At 48.2% G+C, this 19,343-nt stretch overlaps 6 protein-coding genes across 6 annotated transcripts; 4 read left to right on the forward strand and 2 right to left on the reverse strand.

Annotated features, from left to right (window-relative positions):
* Positions 1 to 686: 686 nt before the first annotated feature.
* N7483_006570 (MFS transporter) lies at positions 687 to 2,772 on the forward strand (the record flags this gene model as incomplete). The annotated part of the gene is made up of 3 exons (XM_057090007.1): positions 687 to 783; positions 932 to 1,817; positions 1,980 to 2,772. The coding sequence occupies 3 exons, from the start codon at positions 687 to 689 to the stop codon at positions 2,770 to 2,772; spliced, it is 1,776 nt and encodes a 591-aa protein (XP_056944748.1).
* A 1,624-nt stretch (positions 2,773 to 4,396) lies between these two features.
* N7483_006571 (Zn(II)2Cys6 transcription factor) lies at positions 4,397 to 7,669 on the forward strand (the record flags this gene model as incomplete). The annotated part of the gene is made up of 3 exons (XM_057090008.1): positions 4,397 to 6,596; positions 6,652 to 6,704; positions 6,767 to 7,669. The coding sequence occupies 3 exons, from the start codon at positions 4,397 to 4,399 to the stop codon at positions 7,667 to 7,669; spliced, it is 3,156 nt and encodes a 1,051-aa protein (XP_056944749.1).
* Positions 7,670 to 9,280: 1,611 nt separating this feature from the next.
* Positions 9,281 to 12,253, forward strand: N7483_006572 (uncharacterized protein; the record flags this gene model as incomplete). The annotated part of the gene is made up of 3 exons (XM_057090009.1): positions 9,281 to 9,377; positions 9,446 to 11,407; positions 11,448 to 12,253. The coding sequence occupies 3 exons, from the start codon at positions 9,281 to 9,283 to the stop codon at positions 12,251 to 12,253; spliced, it is 2,865 nt and encodes a 954-aa protein (XP_056944750.1).
* Positions 12,254 to 12,996: 743 nt separating this feature from the next.
* adB (adenylosuccinate synthase ADE12) lies at positions 12,997 to 14,624 on the forward strand (the record flags this gene model as incomplete). The annotated part of the gene is made up of 4 exons (XM_057090010.1): positions 12,997 to 13,036; positions 13,146 to 13,214; positions 13,406 to 13,857; positions 13,914 to 14,624. 4 exons carry the CDS (start codon positions 12,997 to 12,999, stop codon positions 14,622 to 14,624), a joined length of 1,272 nt encoding a protein of 423 aa, XP_056944751.1.
* Positions 14,625 to 15,214: 590 nt separating this feature from the next.
* helA (putative DEAD box RNA helicase HelA) lies at positions 15,215 to 17,323 on the reverse strand (the record flags this gene model as incomplete). Its single annotated transcript, XM_057090011.1, has 2 exons — positions 15,215 to 16,898; positions 16,965 to 17,323. The coding sequence occupies 2 exons, from the start codon at positions 17,321 to 17,323 to the stop codon at positions 15,215 to 15,217; spliced, it is 2,043 nt and encodes a 680-aa protein (XP_056944752.1).
* Positions 17,324 to 17,645: 322 nt separating this feature from the next.
* Positions 17,646 to 18,401, reverse strand: N7483_006575 (aminoglycoside phosphotransferase family protein; the record flags this gene model as incomplete). Its single annotated transcript, XM_057090012.1, has 3 exons — positions 17,646 to 17,909; positions 17,968 to 18,212; positions 18,299 to 18,401. 3 exons carry the CDS (start codon positions 18,399 to 18,401, stop codon positions 17,646 to 17,648), a joined length of 612 nt encoding a protein of 203 aa, XP_056944753.1.
* Positions 18,402 to 19,343: the final 942 nt, after the last annotated feature.

The raw sequence follows: 19,343 nt of genomic DNA on the forward strand, positions 1-19,343 counted from the left end.
AACCCTTTCTCATCTCCAACCCTACCAACAATCAAGATCAAGATTAACTCAGACCTCGTCGATCAAGATCAATCTCTTCAAGTCAAAATTCTTTTGATCTTGAATATATCCCTATCTCATATTTCATCACCTGGTTGAAGATTTACTCCTGAGTACTTCAATTCCAAATTCAAGGTTAATCTCTTTGATCTTACGGTGAACGAAGATCATCCCCCCCTGTGTTCCTTGTTTTTTTGGTTCTGCAAGAAAACCTCCGAGGCTCCATTCAAGTTTCCACTTCAAGTTGAAGATTGTGTCAAATCTCCCTTGCAGGTGTCTCATAGTCCTTTGGGATCCCCAAGATTTGACCTGCCTTATCGGATTTCACGGTTAAATTTCCAGGGGGAGCAATGCTCAAGCCCTAAAACAACATCCACGCTCCTTGCTCCGAACAAATCAGCTGTTCACGCCAATTGCATTCTCTCCCTTTCAAACCCTGACGCATTAACCTGGGGTAACTTGAACTAAAAGGGGGAATCAAAAGCACCGTCTGGTACTTTTTTCCCCTCCATTGGATTAACTCTCGATTCGATCTTATCATCTGAATCGGGGTGTTTTTTTTAATTCTTGCTATTCTACCATTTTACGACTTTGGTGGGATTCACGACTTCGACTTTTCCCCCACTCTCTAATTTCACATCTACACAATGTTTCAACGGCCATCTTGTCTACAAGGCCGTCGCCAACGAAATGGCACCGGGGAGGATTGGTCTAAGTTTCCTATTCGGCAATTGTTCATCTTAGGTAAGTGGTGCTTTTGCTATTGTGGCGTATCCCATCTATGAAGTATATGGGAAAAAAGACAAAACAATATCAAAATAAAACTTCTTCCCCATGACAGAAATAACGGAAGAGATAAAAAAGCCAAAGAGATACTGATCATACAATCCAGCACTTGTCCGAATTTGCGAACCAATTGCTTTCATGTCAATTTTCCCGTACGTGTACCACATGGTGGAATCATTCCATGTGACCGACAACGATCAAAAGATTGCGCTTTACGCCGGGATGATTACTTCTGCTTTCACCTTTGCTGAATTCTCAGCTGGCATGTTTTGGGGACGAGTCAGTGATTCGATCGGCCGCAAGCCCGTGCTCATTATGGGATTAATCGGAACTGCGATGAGCATGGTGGCATTTGGATTTGCGCCCAATCTAGCGACAGCGATGATCGCGCGAGCCCTGGGTGGTCTGCTGAATGGCAACATCGGAGTGCTTCAAACCACCGTTGCCGAGATTGTGACGGTCAAAGAGCACCAACCACGAGCATATTCTATCATGCCCTTTGTATGGTGCCTGGGATCCATCATTGGTCCGGCTATGGGCGGTGCTTTGGCCCAACCCTGCGACAACTACCCGGCCCTGTTTCAGCGTAACACGCTCTTTGACCGGTTCCCGTTCCTGCTGCCCAACCTGGTCTGCATCGTTGTGCTTATTTGCGGCATCATTGTCGGTTTCCTGTTTTTGGAGGAGACTCATCCGGAGAAAAAGCACCGCCGTGACTATGGTCGCGAATTGGGCCACTGGCTCTCCAGCCAATGCTGGCGTTCCCGTGTGCAACTTCCTGTTGATTCCGAACCCTTGGACGAGTCCAAGTACTTTGTCTATGGTGATGTACCGCCTGAGTATGAAAGTGCCGAATCATCGCCTTGCTTGCGCCCCGTGAGTGACGCCGGATCAACGGAGTGTGACCTAGAGGGTCAGAAACCCCCGCCAAAGATCAAGATCTTTACTCGACAGGTCGTCTTCACTATGATTGCTTATGGCATTTTAGCCTAGTGAGTTGGCACCTTCTTTCTTTTTTTGAACACCCCTCATCTCCCCACCTCTTCAGCCCCTCACCACCCTTTCCCCGCCACAATGGATCTTTCCGACGTTTTTTACTCCCTTTGTCGTGTTCCTACATGCTGACGTTTTTTGCTTTTTTCTTCTCTCTACAGCCACAGTGTGTCATTTGATCAATTGATGCCCGTGTTTCTCAGCACTCCCAAATCGGACGACCCGATTATTTTACCGCTCAAATTCACGGGTGGCTTGGGCCTTTCCACAAAGACGATTGGCTTTATGCTAGCTGTCCAAGGTGTTTACTCCATGATCGCCCAATTGTGGCTGTTCCCATTCGTCGTCAAGCACTTTGGCACCTTACGCACCTTTCGCTTTGTCTTGCTGGCATGGCCACCCCTCTACTTGGCGGTGCCGTATCTCATCCTCTTGCCGACTAAGCTTCAGATGCCAGCCGCATATGTTGCGCTGATCAGCAAGATCACCCTCCATGTCATCGCCTTCCCCGCAACTGCCATCTTGCTCGCTAATTCCGCCCCCTCTTCGAAAGTACTAGGCTCCATCAATGGAGCAGCTGCATCCACCGCAAGCCTAAGTCGAGCTTTCGGTCCAACCATCACTGGATTTCTGCACTCCAAGGGTCTGCAGAGTGGATACTCCGTGTTGGCATGGTGGGCCTGTGGCTTTGTCTGCGTCATTGGTGCCATCGAAAGCTTCTGGATGGAAGAGTCGGAAGAACCCGAACGCTTCAAGACTCGTGAGCCTGAAGTCAGCGAGGCGGAGTTGAAGCGAGAGGTGATGTCCGAGGACTCCCTCGAAGAGGAAGAACAGCGATTACTATCTCTCCGCTCCAGCATTGATCATGAGTATGACATTTCCAATCTGGATTTGGATGCTATCGATCTTTCTCACCCTCCCTCTGACACAGCCCCCGCTTCCTTCCGCACCTAAAAGTACGTTGCATGCTTTCATGCCGTCAACTCCCATCTCCCCTCTTTCACTTCTTTCCAAGTTCTTCTAAGAAGGACCGGACTTTTACGACAGCATCGCTCTTCTGAGAGTGACTTACTCTTTACTCTTAACTCTTCCTTCTTCTTCCTTAGAATTTACCTTGATACCTCACCTCTTCCTCATGATTCTTTTTTTGTTTCCTTCGTGGATAACGGCGCAACATAGAGTGGGATGCATTGCACAAGAGAGAAAGACATTATATCATCTTGGGTTTCATTTCTGTTGTTCACTTCTTGTTCTATTCTTGTTAATTTTTGTTTTCCTTGGATCTTATTTGGAGCATTGAACGGTTACATTACGATGATACTCATGCATATGGGAAGGCTATCTGATTACTATCTGCGATTCAACCATTGTCTTTACATTTCTCATCATTCTCGTTCTCATTCTCATTCTCATGAAAATCTCATGAGTCTACTCTTGTCTTGCTATAGATTCTCATTATCCTGGACTGATTAGTTCAATGGATCTCGTGGTTTTTACACATTCATCCATATGTGTATATCAGGTTTCATCATGATCTCGTGCTTTCTCCACTCGTAGAGTCAAGTTTCCCGACTAAGCCTCAAGTAGATTCACTAGATTCATGAAATTGCAAGCCAAGAATATCCACTTGAATCTACTTAATGTAGTACCTTGCAGGATGTGGATCATGATCATATAAAGAGATGAAACCTTCCCCATATCTTTCACCTTCTACCTTATAACTCTTCTATCTCTTCCCCATACTTCTTCCAAGGTTCAAAATACCTGTCAAAATCTCCACTACTCCACCAATGATAATCCCCCGTGTCCCGGGGAACTCCACCTCTTATCAAATGTCTCTTGTGGCGGTATTCGCGCCTGTTGAATTGCCGGAGATCGGACTTGAATTAACTTGAACTTGAATCTAATATCGCTGTGACTTTCCCCATTGCTCGGTATCTCCGATCTAATTTCCTGGGGTACCGAGATCATCTATTCATTAACATTGCCCGAGGGCAACTCTTTAAAGTCTTTAAAGAGGACCGGTAACCTAATTCGACTTCTTCCGAACTTGAACTCCACCAGAACCCTATTACAGTGAGAGAGTCTTTGATTCTCTTCCTTAATTCCGTTGAGCGGATCATACCGTGGTGCCCAGTTGCTTGATTTTGCCTCGCTTCCTTTATCGTGATAGTCTCGATCTGGTGCAAGAGTCAGCGATCTTCATTTCGTCTGGAAACCACCGTTCTCATCCACTTGCATCCCAAACTTGGACCTTTCGGAGGATAATCTAATCCCGTCAAGTGTCAGAACTAGTACTGGCGCCGCGGAGAGCTCATCTCGATTACCAACTGCCGTCTACCCCAGAATTACGGGCCGTTTCCTTTTCTAATTATTTCTGCAAAAAGAAAATTAAAAAAAAAATAAGTCACCGAAACTGAGCTTCAAGCCCAGCCCGTTTATCCCCCAAACTCGCCCCGATCTATCATGAATGTTGATCCGGTCCGGGGGTTCCAATCGCTGTACCCGACCGCTATCTCCGCAAAACTCCACCATCAAGAGATGATCGCAGGTTTGCGGCTCTCGTTTGTTTCTCACAATGCCTAACCCTCCTTCCCCGCCGTCACCGTTAGCTTCGGGGAAGAAAAGACCTCATCCATCCGAAACATCTCCTAAATCCGACCCCACCATCAACGCCTCGCGTGACGCCCACCCCTCCGCCTCAACCGCCGTACCGTCCACCTCACCTGCTCTTTCTACGGCGCATTCCACAGCTACTGTCGCATCATCTTCCTCTTCATCCTTTCGAAATGTATCCGCTTGTAATCGCTGTCGTCTGCGAAAGAACCGTTGTGACCAACGTCTCCCGCGATGCCAGTCTTGTGAAAAAGCTGGTGTCCGCTGTGTCGGATATGACCCTATCACTAAGCGCGAAATACCGCGTAGCTACGTATATTTCTTGGAAACCCGTGTCGCCTACCTAGAAAAGGAGCTTGCGGAGCATAATATCGAGTTTAAGAAAGCTGTGGCTTTTGACGAGGAAGACGCAGTGAAGACCGAGGTTGATGGAGATGCGGCGCATTCCTCTTCCGGTCATGATGGACAATCAAGCGAATCTACAGAGAAGGGAGGGAAATCGAAGAATGCCGGTTCCAAGGATGAAAACAAATTGGAGCAAAGAGCAGATGCAGAACAAGCGCAGGACAAGGACCAAGATACTGCGAATCAGGAAAATTGGAGGATACACAATTTGGTCTCAAATATTGGTATGGTTTCTGTGCAAGGAACATCGGATCCACGATATCTTGGCTCAACGTCGGGTATTTCATTCGCGAGAGTTGTCTTTGCTGCTGTTCGAAGCTCTCTTCCGGGTAACATGCCGGAGCGCGCTCCCATTCGCACAAGTGAGCGCTTGCCACAGACAGCTGCAGCTGGACCAGGTGGTGGCACGATGCGTGATTCATTTTTCGGGTTACAAACTCGGCCGATGATGAAGCGAGCGGCGTTTCCGGAACGGGAACTTGCAGAACGACTGGTCGACTTGTATTTCGAACATGCCAATCCTCAGATGCCCATTCTTCATCGTGGTGAGTTTATGGAGCTTCTTGATCGTACGTATCTACTCGAAGAGAAGAACCGATCTCCGCGTGCGCTTTACGTGCTTAATATCGTGTTTGCTATCGGTGCCGGCATTATTTTCGATGATAAACCCCAGAATTCTGAGGATGACAATCGCGCGGGTCGTGACCGGGCAACCTCGACTACTAAGAGACCCAGACTCTCAAGTCATCAGTACCAACCGGAGGAGTATCATGCATCTGCAATTCTGCACTTGGAATCGTTCCTCGGATCTTCTTCGAGTGAAGGCTTTGGTGGTTTGGAAGAACTCCAAGCAGTACTTCTGCTAGCTAGCTTTGCTTTGCTACGTCCGGTTGCACCAGGACTCTGGTACATCGTTGGTGTCGCAATGCGCTTGGCAGTAGACCTGGGTCTACACTATGAGGATGGTGTCGGACTCGAGTCTAGCAAGGACGGAAACCAGGTTCAACCGCGCATAGATGCTCGCGAACGAGGACGAAGAGAGTGGGTACGGGATCTGCGCCGCCGACTTTGGTGGTGTGTGTACAGTTTTGATCGACTTGTTGCCACCTGTGTTGGACGGCCATTTGGTATCAGTGACCAGGCTATCAGCACAGAATTCCCGTCCATGATAGATGACAAGTATATTACCAAGTCCGGACTTTTGACTCCTCCCGAGGGTGCCCCAACGTATAAACATGTGGCTTTCCACTATTTCAAACTTCGCGTCCTGCAATCCGAGATCCACGACGTTCTCCAATACCAGCAAACTCGCGCCGTGCGAAGACGCGCAACAGACAGTTCCATTATCCTCCCCCATGCTGAACTTACATCGCCTTTCTTACAAGGCTTTGACTCTTTCCGATCATGGCGCCATGATGTCCATCGTCGTTTAGTGGAATGGCAAGAGAGCGCCCCAACACGTCCTGATACGGGCGTCCGGTTCTCAATTGAGCTCTTAGAGTTGAATTATTGGCAAGCTATCATCTTGCTGTATCAGCAAAGCTTGGCAGTCCCTGCAGAATTGGCTGGGGAATTGACCCCGGCTGACGATGTGTCTAGCCCTTCATTTTCCAATGTTGATGAGGGCGACGAAGAGGATCAAGTTTATCTGAATGTGGCTGAGGCTGGTCAGAAGGTCATTCGTATTTATCGACAGCTACACCGAGTGAAGCTTGTTAATTATACCTATCTTGCTACCCATCATATATTCATGGCTGGTATGCAAGAAATCCTTCGTGCCTTCTTCTACGTATCAAAATTAACGTGCATTAGGAATCTCATTTTTGTACTCGATCTGGTATTCGCCATTGGTTCGCAGTCGTCTGGTATGTATTACTTGAATTCGCATGAACTTTTTTGTTTCTGGCTAACAATTCCCTGTGAATAGACCCTCGACGAGGTGGACTTTACTGTTCTTGCAGCCACGTCTGTTCTGGGTGATCTGATGCACAAATGTCCTCCAGCCGAAGCGTGTCGGGATGCCTTCGAACGAATGAGCAAAGCCACTGTGCAGATGTGTTTATCGACCACCGGATTCGGATCCCAAGTTGACATGAGCCGCATCAACACTTCATCATCACACGCATCTGGATCTCTTCACTCAGGCCGACGCCAACCCACAGATCCGCGACGAGCAAGCCAAGGTCAACCACGCCGACCAATGCAAACACGGGCATCACGACCCATGCCCAAATTTGATATGAACTTAGCCGAGCTCTTCAGCGATAATACGCCTCTTGCCGACCGGTCAAGACCAGAGAATCGAACAGCAGGACACCCTTACCCCATTCGACCCGAGCACGGAGACCCCATATCAGGCGGTCTAACAGGTGATCGTCCGGGACGCCCGTTTGTGCAACGTACCCCATCCATGGAGTATTATCTCAAGTACGAGAACCCAACATCGCCGCAACATCCCCAGCAATTCTTTTACCCTACCTCCCCGCAACATAGTGGCTCTCCTGGCAGTGTAGCACCTAACGCTGCAAATGGTCCTCATGGCATGCCGCCCACGGATCCCGAAGGGCAACAGGGCATCAGTCTTGACTTCCTGGATTTTGGATCAACAGATCCAGATAATCAGACACTCGAGACTGATCCTAATGGTGATTTCAATATGGCTAATATGCCTCCACTTGGACCTAACCTAGGCCAAAACGTGGGTATTGATCTTGGTTTTGGTATGGCAATGGATTTCCAACATGATTGGAGTGAAAATCCCAACTATGATCTTCTGGAGGGTTATTTCTTTGGTGGTTCTGGACCAGGCGCATCAGGTGGTGAACCCTGAGTTTTGGTCTATTCTGGTTCTTTTGATTTCACCTTATTTCCTTCCGAGGTTTCATTACCTTATACCTGGGCTGAGTTGTTGATCGGCGTTCCTTGCTTTATCATATCGTCCATTGAGCTCTTACACTCTCCTTGCAAGTCGCTCATTCTCCTTTTTTTTTTACTCCCCCTTCATCAACCATTGGGTATTTGTACTCTGGGACTTGCATAGTTAAAGAGGATTACTTTACACGGACTGGTTTATGGGCACGCAGGGTGCAGTTGGCAATTTCATGTTTCTTGGCTCTTCGAATTCTTTGCGTCTAGGTTTGGAACCATATGTTGAGCCCTGGAGGAATTATACACCTGGTCATTATAGTAGTAGGTAACTACTAGGCTCCTTAGTACTTGCCACTGGCAGTGGTACGAGAGGTTCAAGTTCATTGATACTACTATTTTTCTTCCTTATCCACATACGCAACTCATACAGCAGGTAGCCTGTCCCTTTGGGTACCCTGTAGGTACTTCCGTACATAGAGGAGTAGGTAACCATTCACCTACAGATACAATTACCAGTCCAGCTGAGTATGTAAATATGAGTGCTTCAAGTTTGTTAATCTCAGGCTTATTGGGATATAGGGTGTCTATGTAATTCAGCTTCTTAGCCAAGTACATACCTTTCCAAATCTCCTTGCTACAGCGCCGCGAGGAGTTGTATTGTATTATTTAACTACCTCCGAGGTCTACATGTGGTATCTACAGTAACCAACATGGAACCCTGGGGCCGTGGACTACTTTGTAGTATGTAAGAAAAGAATATTGGACCACTTTTCAACCGAATATTTTTTTACGTAAATTATTAATTTTAAATGAATCTCATTTCATTTCCCCGATTAACGTCTTCATGTAAGATCTAAGGTTGTGGTTCGTGCATAATTTGGCCTAGACTCAATGCCTTGGGCAGCACCACATCCCGCACCCAAACAAACATCCACTTTTTCCTTCGACGCCAACTCATCAACCCTGCCCCCCATTTGCTGACGACAACACCGCAAAAGGGCTTGGTTCTCGTTGGTCGAGATTGCGACTCTGACTCCGCGCTCGCGCTTGGACCTAACTGCCTGACTTTACTGCCTCATCAGGTGCCCACAAGAGTCGAGGACCTCAGTTCACCCCTCCAGAAATTCTCGAGGTTTGAGTTGTTGATCTCGCCAAGTCCTTCTCTCTTATTATACCCGGGGACTCGGTTCAGTATCATGCCCATTCATCGCGATCTTCAATTTAGAACTTCCAGTTGTCTCAGCCTTGTCGAGATCTGATCAGCCCTGCCGCAGCGCATCCTGCAGCCTGCACCTTCACTCTTTGTACACACCTTCGTTCATACTGCCTGGCTCTCACCAGCCTATTACTGTAACAGTTGCAGATACCCTCCCTCTTTCTCTCTCAACGATACCTTTTCAACACCGTTTACGGCCCCAGTTGTTGATCAAGGCCAAAGACTGTCTCAATATTGACCCTTCAAGCCCAACCTCCTAGACTGGTCATGCAGGATACCCTCCGACTATTGACCGAACTCTCGATTATGCGCAAATCTATACCCTCGATTTAGTCCTACGATACAAACGAATTCAACATGGTGAAGGCAGACGTTCGACGGGATTACTATGCAGACCTGGGTCTGTCTCCCAGTGCGGAGTCAGAGGATGTCAAGAAGCAGTTTAGAAAGCTTGGTGAGCTATGATCAGACAAATCTAACAAGAAAAAGAACTCGAAATTAACGGGAAGTTACCTTTTCCAGCACTCAAGTTTCACCCCGACAGGAACCCGGGACGAGAGCAAGAGTTTATCGCAAAATTTCAGGCTATCCAAGCAGCCCATGAGATTTTAAGCGATCCGCAACATCGACTTAAATACGATACGGACCGATTACGCGCAGGATATGGAAAGGTCTATGGGCCAGGAAAATCCAGTGCTCCGCGAAGACCACCACCCGCTCAAGCCAGACCTACTCCTCCCAAGCCTCAACCGACAAGACCGAGCTATCCCTCGTGGAATGCCCCTGGTACGACACCGCATCAACCATCTGCTGGCGCGCAGCGATACTCTTCACATGCTCGAGCAGGAGCAGGATCGCAACAGTGGCAAAAGAAGCAGGATGAATCGCAAACGAGAGCCGACGCGTACAAGAGCTTTTCTGGTATGAGGGGATCAACCGGGCCGACATGGCAATCATTTGATCCTCAAACAGGACGTTCGGGCAGTGGATCTACACCTGGTGGAATACCGAGACAACAGAATACGCCGTTTGGAAAGTCCGCATATGAGAGTACCAGAGCGCAGCAATCGGCTACTCCGAACTCGGGTAAGAAGAAGCAGGGATACGCGCCTGGAAATGCCGCAGGAGATGAGCCACCAGCGAGGAACACTTCTGCATACACTCATAATCGGAGCGAACGTCCTCACACCATGTACTTTGAACCTGCTCCATCGCCAACTGCGAGAAAGCCGAAGCCACCACCTGCGCCTGAGCCTCCAACGTTTACCGAGGAGTTTGAGCGGAATAGAAGAGGATATGCATCAACAGGAGGAGAGAAGACGTTCTTCTCTAGCTCGAATCTTGGACGACAAAGTAGCTCGCGCATGTCTTCAAGTGGATTCCGATCCTCCAATGCGTCGCGCACCAACCCGCCTAGTCCTGAATATCCCTCGTCAGATGGCAGACACCACAGCGCCAGTCCCAAACCCAGACGACCAAAAGGTCACTCATTTTCATCGGCGCATTCTACCAGCTCTAGTGATTTGGATGATTCAGACGAAATACCCGAGACTCGACACCGTCCTACCCAACCAGGCCCCAAGCCTAAAGCCGTGCCAAAGAGTCGACTCAGACCCAATCAACAATTTGCCGACTTTCATCGAACTGGAGACGCCAGCCCTGGAACTGGTGAGGAACCTAATTCTACCCGGCAAAGCAGCTATCAACGCTCCCAGCCAACAGCGCCAACGCCGCTAAGCAGAGGCACCCGGAGACCTCGCATGGATTCTCCACACCCGTTTGTGGACTTGACAGCTGACCGCGATGAAAATAAAGGACATAATTCAGATAGCGCTGCATTTAGACGAGGCTCGACCCGTCCGGAACAGCCTAGCCAGCATCAAGGCTCCGCCACGCGGTATAGATTACCCTCGTTTTTCGATTTTCTTGGCCGTGCACTCTTCAGTACTGATTCGAATTCGAACTTTAGCCCTGAACCGACCCAGGATACTTCAAGCCGCTCATCTACAGCCTTTGGTCACCGAGATCCTAGCAAGCTAAACACTATCCACAAGAAATTCTCTGCCGAAGATTGGAGGAATCTTGGGTCCTTTGATTTCGGACCTTCATCTAACGGACAGTCCACACGTAGCTCGAAGCCTCCAAGTCCTTTGAATCCTGAGAGTGCTTCCGCAGAGTCCATGCCCTCTGCAGGGGCTTCTGGTGTGAAACAAAATGGTGATGTACCACCTGGAGACCAGCCACAAAAACAAGCATTTACACCTTTCCCACAAGCTAAGTTCAATGCCGACATCTGGGCCAAGGAGCTCAATAATCTTGACTGGAAGGCTCCCGAGCAGGATAAGGCACGTCAATCAGCAAATACGCCTCCTTCTCGGAGTCCTAGAAAACAGTCTAGGGCAGGAGCTGGAGCTAAGGCTTGGACTACTCCGCAACCTGCGAGCGTAGCGTCCGAGGCTGAAGAGGCCAATGAGACCGTCAATGGTATTCAGACTCCTCTCTCCTCCTACGCCATCCGATTCAGTATCCGATATGGAAGCTATGGATATTGACGAGGAAATCCCTCTACCATCAATGCCAGATCAACCAGCCGCCGAAGAAAGCCAAGAGAAAAAGCCTTCTCAGCCAGACTCTCCCGTACAGCCTGCCCAGACTGAAAATAATGCATCGAATGTAGAGCCCGGCGCACCACTGTTTGACCTGGATAACATTCTTAAAACGGCTCCGTTTACTACGACTAACAACGGTGGAATCGAGAATCTCGATGACGTCCACGCAACATTACCATTTGAGTCTCGTGCAAAGAAACAAACCACAACAGAGCGTGACATTCGACCTCGTGACCTCAATCTCCCGAATCCACCCAAAAGACCCAAGGCGCCGAAGCGGATTCAGATGGGACTTTACAGAGAAGTTCTACCAGAGGATAAATGGAAACATTATCTCTCCCATATGGCTTCCTACATTCATGAATGGAACTCGTTCAATCGTCGCATGCTCCTACATTTCAATACACGCCAAGAAGCGATGCAAACAGGACTCCATCCTAACTGGATGAGTGGAGTTGGAGACTCATCTCGTCTCAAGATAGACGGCGATGATGAAGGCGAGAATCATGACCCCAATTCTTCCGATGCAGATGAGTACTTGATTCCTCAAAGCCGGAAGGGAGGGTTCAGTGCCTACCTACGTGGTATTGAAGAAGATATTCAAGTACGCAAGCATTGGGATGTTGCATGCGAGATGCACCGCGAGTGTATTATGGAATTGGGACGTCTCCGTGAATGGATCCGGGGTGGGGGACAGTTGGTTGCATTTTCCACAGTCTGATTTGGCATTCAGGTCGTGTAGTCCTGAGATGATCTTGTATTGGTTGAAGAATCTCGTGTAGAGATGTGTTTTATTTTGATGCTTGCATGATGGCGATGGTGTGGTGTTTTGTGGCTTGTTGAATAAATACCCGGGGTATGTAACCCTTGCATCTGATAGACTATAATTTGGGCAACCTTTGATTTCAAGTTCTTTCAAATGGTCTGAATGGAATTATTCAAGTTCTTAGTATGTACAAAGTAGAGGACTCAGTGTATACTCTAAAGGATAATACTTAATCCGGAGTACGTAGACATGCACGTGCATTATTTCCTTGTTGCCTCAGGCACATCGGTTTGTATGTATTATTGATACGAAAGTTACCAATCTTACACATGTTATATCGATGGAAAAAATAATTTCTATTACATACAGGTACAGTGAGTCACTTTGCCGCATAGTCATGTAGAAGAAATAACGTCTAATTCGTATAAAATTGACCAATTATTCATAGATCTATAAAGATCCAAACTTCAAAAACTCATATCCAGACATTCAATTCCTTATTCCAAGTACAAAAGCGATTGTCGTGCTGCTCTATACACCGGAGCTCACCGAATACTCAGATTTCTTGCCCCGCTATCCGAAGCCGGGCCTACTTCTTCTTCCTCTACTCCCCCGCCACTAGCACCATTTTTTTGTTCGCCAATTGCCAATCCGAGTGCAGCAATTGATATCTATCGATAACCCCCACATTCACAATCATGGTCTCTATCGTTCTGGGTAGTCAATGGGGAGATGAAGGTATGTGAATCACGCCGAAACCCCGCGCTCGAGTACCAAATACCGGGGACGGTGTCTCGTCCAGAGCGCTAGTGGAAAACAGGTACTAACTCATGGGATTGTGATATAGGAAAGGGAAAGATCACAGATATGCTGTCGCAGCAGGCGACATTGTGCTGCCGTGCTGCCGGTGGTCACAGTACGTGTTACTATATACCTTGACGCTGCGGTTTAATTTTCAATTCTCTTCAATGGATGGGGTTCACAGATCACGAATGATCTAAAGATCCCAACCAATGTCTCAGATCGAACCTACGATCTAAGATACGCCATGAGAATCTGTGAAATTAATATAAAAGAAACTTGGTCATACTAACATAACCACTTTAGACGCCGGTCACACTATCGTTCACGAGAACGTAACTTACGACTTCCACATCCTCCCCTCCGGTCTCGTCTCGCCCTCATGTATCAACCTCATCGGCGCGGGAACCGTCGTCCACGTTCCTAGCTTCTTCAAGGAGCTCGGTCAGCTGGAAACCAAGGGTCTGACCTCCGCTGGCAAGCGCATCTTCATCTCTGACCGCGCACACGTCTGCTTCGATCTCCACTCTGTCGTCGATGGTCTCGAGGAGAAGGGTCTGGGTGGCCGCAAGGTCGGTACAACCGGTAAGGGTATTGGACCCTGCTACAGTGACAAGGCCGCTCGTCGCGGTGTGCGCATCGGAGAGATTCTGGACGAGGTGACCTTTGAGCGTAAGCTCCGCACCCTGGATACCTCTTACCGGGCCCGATTCGGCGACTTGGCATACGATGTTGAGGAGGAGATTGCACGATTCAAGGTAAAATCCAAATCCATCCATATTATACTCAGGATATCATTTCTCACAATTCCTAGGAATACCGCGTCAAGCTCCAACCTTACATCATTGACCAACTGGAGTTCCTGCAGCAACACGAGAACTCCCCTAACATCCTTGTTGAAGGTGCTAACGCCCTGATGCTGGATCTCGACCACGGCACCTACCCCTTCGTTACCTCCTCCTCCACCGGCCTCGGAGGTGCTGTCCAAGCCCTGGCTCTGAACCCCCAAAAGATTAAGAACGTCATCGGTGTCCTGAAGGCCTACACCACCCGTGTTGGATCCGGACCCTTCCCCTCTGAACAGCTCAACGCTGAGGGCGAGAAGCTGCAGAGCGTTGGACGTGAATTCGGTGTTACAACCGGTCGTAAGCGTCGTTGTGGATGGTTGGATCTTGTGCTTGCACGATACTCGCACGCTATTAACCACTACACTGCTCTGAACCTTACCAAGTTGGATATTCTCGATGACTTTGATGAGATCAAGGTTGGTGTCGCTTACATCCTGCCAAATGGAAAGCGCACCACAGGCTCTTTCCCTGCTGATCCTAATGTTGTGGAGAAGCTTGAGGTTGAGTATGTTACTCTGCCTGGTTGGAAGAGTAACACTATGGGTGTTACGAAGTACGAGGACTTGCCTCTTAACGCTCGCGCTTACATTGAGTTCATTGAGCGTGAGATTGGTGGTGTTCCTATCAAGTGGATTGGAACTGGTCCTGCTCGGGAACATATGATTGCCCGCGCGTAGATAGATCATGGTCGAAATGGTATAAAAAGAATATCATTTGAGGTAAAAAAGAAGACTTGGATCTGGAATGGATGTTGAGGCTGTTGCGAGGTGTTCCTGTTTTCTTCATCTTTGTAATTATCTCTGCCTGCAGTAGATTTCTCTTGTTCATTTTTCTGGATTTTTGGCAGTACAGTTGGATACATGAATTCAATGTTATATACACCTTTTGTCCTATTTAATCATTTCTGTTTCGTGTTAAAATGGTACCTAGGTAGAGACCAATAACTCGGGGGTGAGCGCTCTATTAAACATAGGACATATATGATATTGGCAGGATTGAAGAACAGAGTAATTGTCAATTAAAACGTAATCCTTAAATTCTTTAGATATACACCAAGATAAAGTAGCAGTATGATATAACACATGAGGAGAGAAGTGAGAACAAAAAAGGGAATCGACATATTGTACATAGATAGACAAAGAACGCCACCCGATGCAAGGACGGTCACTCTATCAAAGAGATTTATGAAGAACAAGTAAAAGATTTTAGTCAATCAGAGCTTTCAGAAGTGATCTTTTGCATCGAACATCCTCGCTCGTTGACCGATTTAAAAGCGAGAGCGAGAGCCGAATGGGCTGTTGCTGTCTCTGTTGCTGTCTCGGTCACGGTATTGACGGCTGCGAGGACGTTCGCTAAAGTCGTCATTTCCGAATGATCGACGGGAGAAAGAGCCCCGAGAGCTGTGTCCGCGGTCGTCGTTGTCAAAGCGGCGACCGAAGCTTCGGCCAGATGATTCTCTATCGTGGCTCCTCTCAGAGCCGCGGCGGTCCGAACGACGGCCACCACCACCTTCCATCTTGACAAGGTCATGGTAACGGGAGATACCAAGGTTCTGTGCAAGGGCGGGGTTAATAGTAGGGGGCTCGGTAAGACCATATCCGTGAAGGGCAAGTCTGTTCAGAGTCTCAAGGGCGGTACGCTTGCTAGAGAAGGTTCTGAAGACGTGACCGAGCTGAGAGCGCCAAGTAGACTGCTTGATGATAGATCCGATGCTGGCAGAACTTTGCTGAACTTGCTCAATAATAGTGCGAGCGGCGGGAGAAACGTCGTGGAGGTCCTTGGACATGTCTGCCATGGGAGTGTGCAGGGTCTGGCTATCCTCCTGGAGAGGAATGCCTGAAAGCATGTGATCCATCTCCTTAACTTCGCCATCATGGAGCAAGATCCAGCCCTCACCGGTCTTGTTGGCACGGGCGGTACGGCCAGTGCGGTGGATGTAGGTCTCGCGATCAGATGGAAGACCAACCTGAATGACGTGGGTCACATCTGGGAAGTCCATACCACGGGCAGTTACATCGGAAGAGAAGAGGATACCAGAGGAGGCACGACGGAATGCGTCAGCACTGTAGGTTCGCTGGCGCTGGGTAAGGCGCGAGTGGATTTCCAAGATATTCATGCGACCAAGGGCAGGGTCAGTACGGCCAGTGCTGGCGTTCTCGACGCGGGGAAGCTTCTGGAAAACCTCAGCGGCCAGTTGCACTTCGGCAGTAGAGTTAAAGTAGACGATGGCCTTGAAAGGGCGCAAGTTAGAGTCTTGGCTCTGACGGGCCTGGTACTCCTTAGCGATTTCAAGGACAGCAGGAAGACGGTTCTCGTAGCCACGAATGAAGACAGTTCTCTGGGGGACCCGCAGGTGAACTGGGGTCTCATCATCGCGAACTGTCTTGACAGTCTTGTAGTCGGATCTCATGGTGCGCTCGACCATCTTCATCACGCCCTTGGGCACAGTGGCCGAGAACATCAAGGTCTGACGGGTGACCTGCTCGGGATTGGGCAGAAGGGCCTGGATCTCTTCAATCTCCTCAGAAAATCCTTGGTCAAGAAGACGATCGGCTTCATCCAGAATCAGAGTGTTCAGCTTAGGTGCGGAGACACCGTTGGAGCGATCACTGAAGATATCCTTAATACGACCAGGGGTACCAACAAGAAGGTGGCAACCTTGCTGTTGGATACGTTGAAGTCCCTGTCTCTTTTGTGTGCCACCAACTGCGGTCTGGACCATCAGACCAGTGCCAGGAGTCATCTTCCGGGCTTCCGCGGCGATCTGCTCGGCAAGCTCACGGGTAGGGGAAATGATAAGGGCACGGATATCATCAGCTTCGACATAGGAGCGATTGTTGTATCCGCGGGCCCGGGATTGCAAGTTGATGGAAGGATCATTAAGGATATTCTGCATGGTAGGGAGAAGGAAAGCAAGTGTCTTGCCAGTTCCGGTCTTGGCCTGGGCGAGGCTGGAAAAATTGTTAGTGAATGAACCAACTTATAACGTCGAGGACAAGGTTTTTGATTGAACTTACACATCATTTCCTTGAAGCATTTGATGGATGGTTTGGCTTTGGACCTCGGTCATAGTCTCCAAGCCCATGCGGACAGGGGAGGTGACATTGCGAATAAGCGTTCCATCAATAAGTTCACGTTGTTGCAAGTCCGCAAACTTGGTAATAAGTTCTGACTCGGTGTTAGTCTCCTCAGCCGCTGCCTGAGCGGTGGCCCTCAGCGCAGGGAATGAAGTCTGAAATGACCGGACCAAAACAGGAGACTGAGTTGCGAGAGGCTTGAACTTGCACAGTTGAGGAGTCCATCTTGCGGACACTGTGCGAGGCGCGGAGGCGCGGAGTGCTTGAGCAACGCCAAATTGGCGAAAAACACCAAGCATCTTTTTAAATGTTTAAAGAAAGAAAATTGATGACAGCAAAAAAGTCGATCACCGCAAAGAGGCGACATAGCGCGAAGAAAAAAGTAAAATTAAAATACGGGTCACATGATTCTTATCGATAAGGGGCTGTTCCTTGATGCCTTGATGCCTTGATGCCTTCGTGCCTTCGTGCCCTATGATACTGTTGCCTGAGGCCGCAAGGCAATCCAGGTCTTATAAGTTAGGTTATAGGACAGCAATGACTCAATATTTCTATATCTCTCGGTTAAATACAGGACTACACATATGCATACTATTCATAAAAGTGTATGATCATTTGATTTCAAGCTTGCGGTTTGGCGTGGTGAGAGTCATTCGATTTGGATTGGTTCAGAAATTGAAGTAACTTTGGTACATCATCGGTTTCCTCATCGATTGCAGCCGAGGGGCCAATTCTTTTGTAGAAAGGCGCATCAAAGTATTCCGGAAAGAAGCCTGCGTATTCCCAATCAATAATGGCCTTGATTTTCAGGGTCTTTGGGTCAACAATGATGTTATGTTGTGAAAGATCGTTGTGACAAAACACATATTCTGGAGTTTCGGCTTCCTTACAAAGTCCAAGAATCGTTGTCGGTACAGTCCATCACCCGGTATGGAGGAATCACAGCCCCTGTAGGTCCGCCAATTTTGTTCAACCTTATCCGGTGGAGGGTATCGATGAACTGTTTAAGTTCTACCAAGACGAGTTTTTTCTGATCTTCTGAGAGTCGGAACATGCCAACGCCGTCGATATATTCCATGATAAGTAAATAAACACCATCGACCTCGATTGAGCCGTACAAGGTCGGAACAGGGACATCGCTGACGCGGCGTATATATCGTAACGACTCAGCTTCGTTCTGGAATCTCTCTTTTGCAAGTCTTAGAACATGGATATTTCCATCGTATGCAGTGATGTATTCGCTTGGCCTCAGTGTCCTTTTATGAAGAAGTCACCCTGGCGATGGTAACCTCTTTCGGGTGATTTATCACTCCATTGGTCTTCTGAGGAAGTCAAATCATGTGAGGGTGTTGGCTCCATCAGAATAGAACCAGACATTCTGTGGGGTGGCGACGAGTAAGTCCAAGTAGAAATGAAGATGGCAAGCTGGACAACCTCGCAGGTATTATTGACCTTGAAGAGCGTATGGACAGATCAAGAAAAAACCCGGTGACATTCAGAGACTTTCTCAGGGAGTAATAATTTTAGAGGGGCGGGCACGGAGAGAAGGGGGCCCGAAGGGTTTATAATTTCAAGTTGTACGTAGAGGCTAGTGCTTTCCATCACGTCCAGGTACTCACCGCTCAAGATACCATCAAGAGTTGTACTTTACGGAGCAGGGGGAAAATTACATTTTTAGGCAAATGAGCGTGTTGCACGTAAGAGTCGGTAAGACCAGCAGTAGGCATCCGGTCAAAGGTCTCGCAGGCTACTCTGTAGGTAGTTATGCGCCCAGGTGCCTGATAGTGATCTTAATGCAAGCGGCAAGGCAGACTGCACTTCCGATCGCCGATTTCTCCGACTGGTCAAATAGATCATCTCCAGGGCTTCATTGTCAATATTTCAATTGACTCGGTTTCCTCGCCTGCTCAGTTCACAAAGTCGCAATAGCGTAACCAGAACTTATTTGCACATAATAGAGCTGATCATCCATATTGGTGTCCAAGACAATGACCGTAGCATTAACGTCTATCATTGGCTCACTCTCATGATCCTGGGCACCAATCAGCATCTGTTTCTTATCGGGCTTAGTAATATGTCATGTGACCTCACCAGGTGGCAGAATCTAGCATTCATATGAAAATTGAGACCGCCTACTGTAAACGCCACCACACAAGGATCACAGGGATCACAAGGATCCATTTCTCTGCACTAAGTTAAAATTGACTTTAATCCTTCCACATAACACAATTTCCGCCACCATTTCAATTTTTTTTTTTTAGACAATGTACAACTTGATACTCATTCTTAGGATGAAATAATCATCGCTATGACTTTAAT

This window comes from Penicillium malachiteum (genome assembly GCF_028827825.1).
Source record: "Penicillium malachiteum strain IBT 17515 chromosome Unknown utg000003l:1.0-4950554.0:1.0-4952489.0, whole genome shotgun sequence".
In the NCBI taxonomy this organism is placed as follows: domain Eukaryota; kingdom Fungi; phylum Ascomycota; class Eurotiomycetes; order Eurotiales; family Aspergillaceae; genus Penicillium; species Penicillium malachiteum.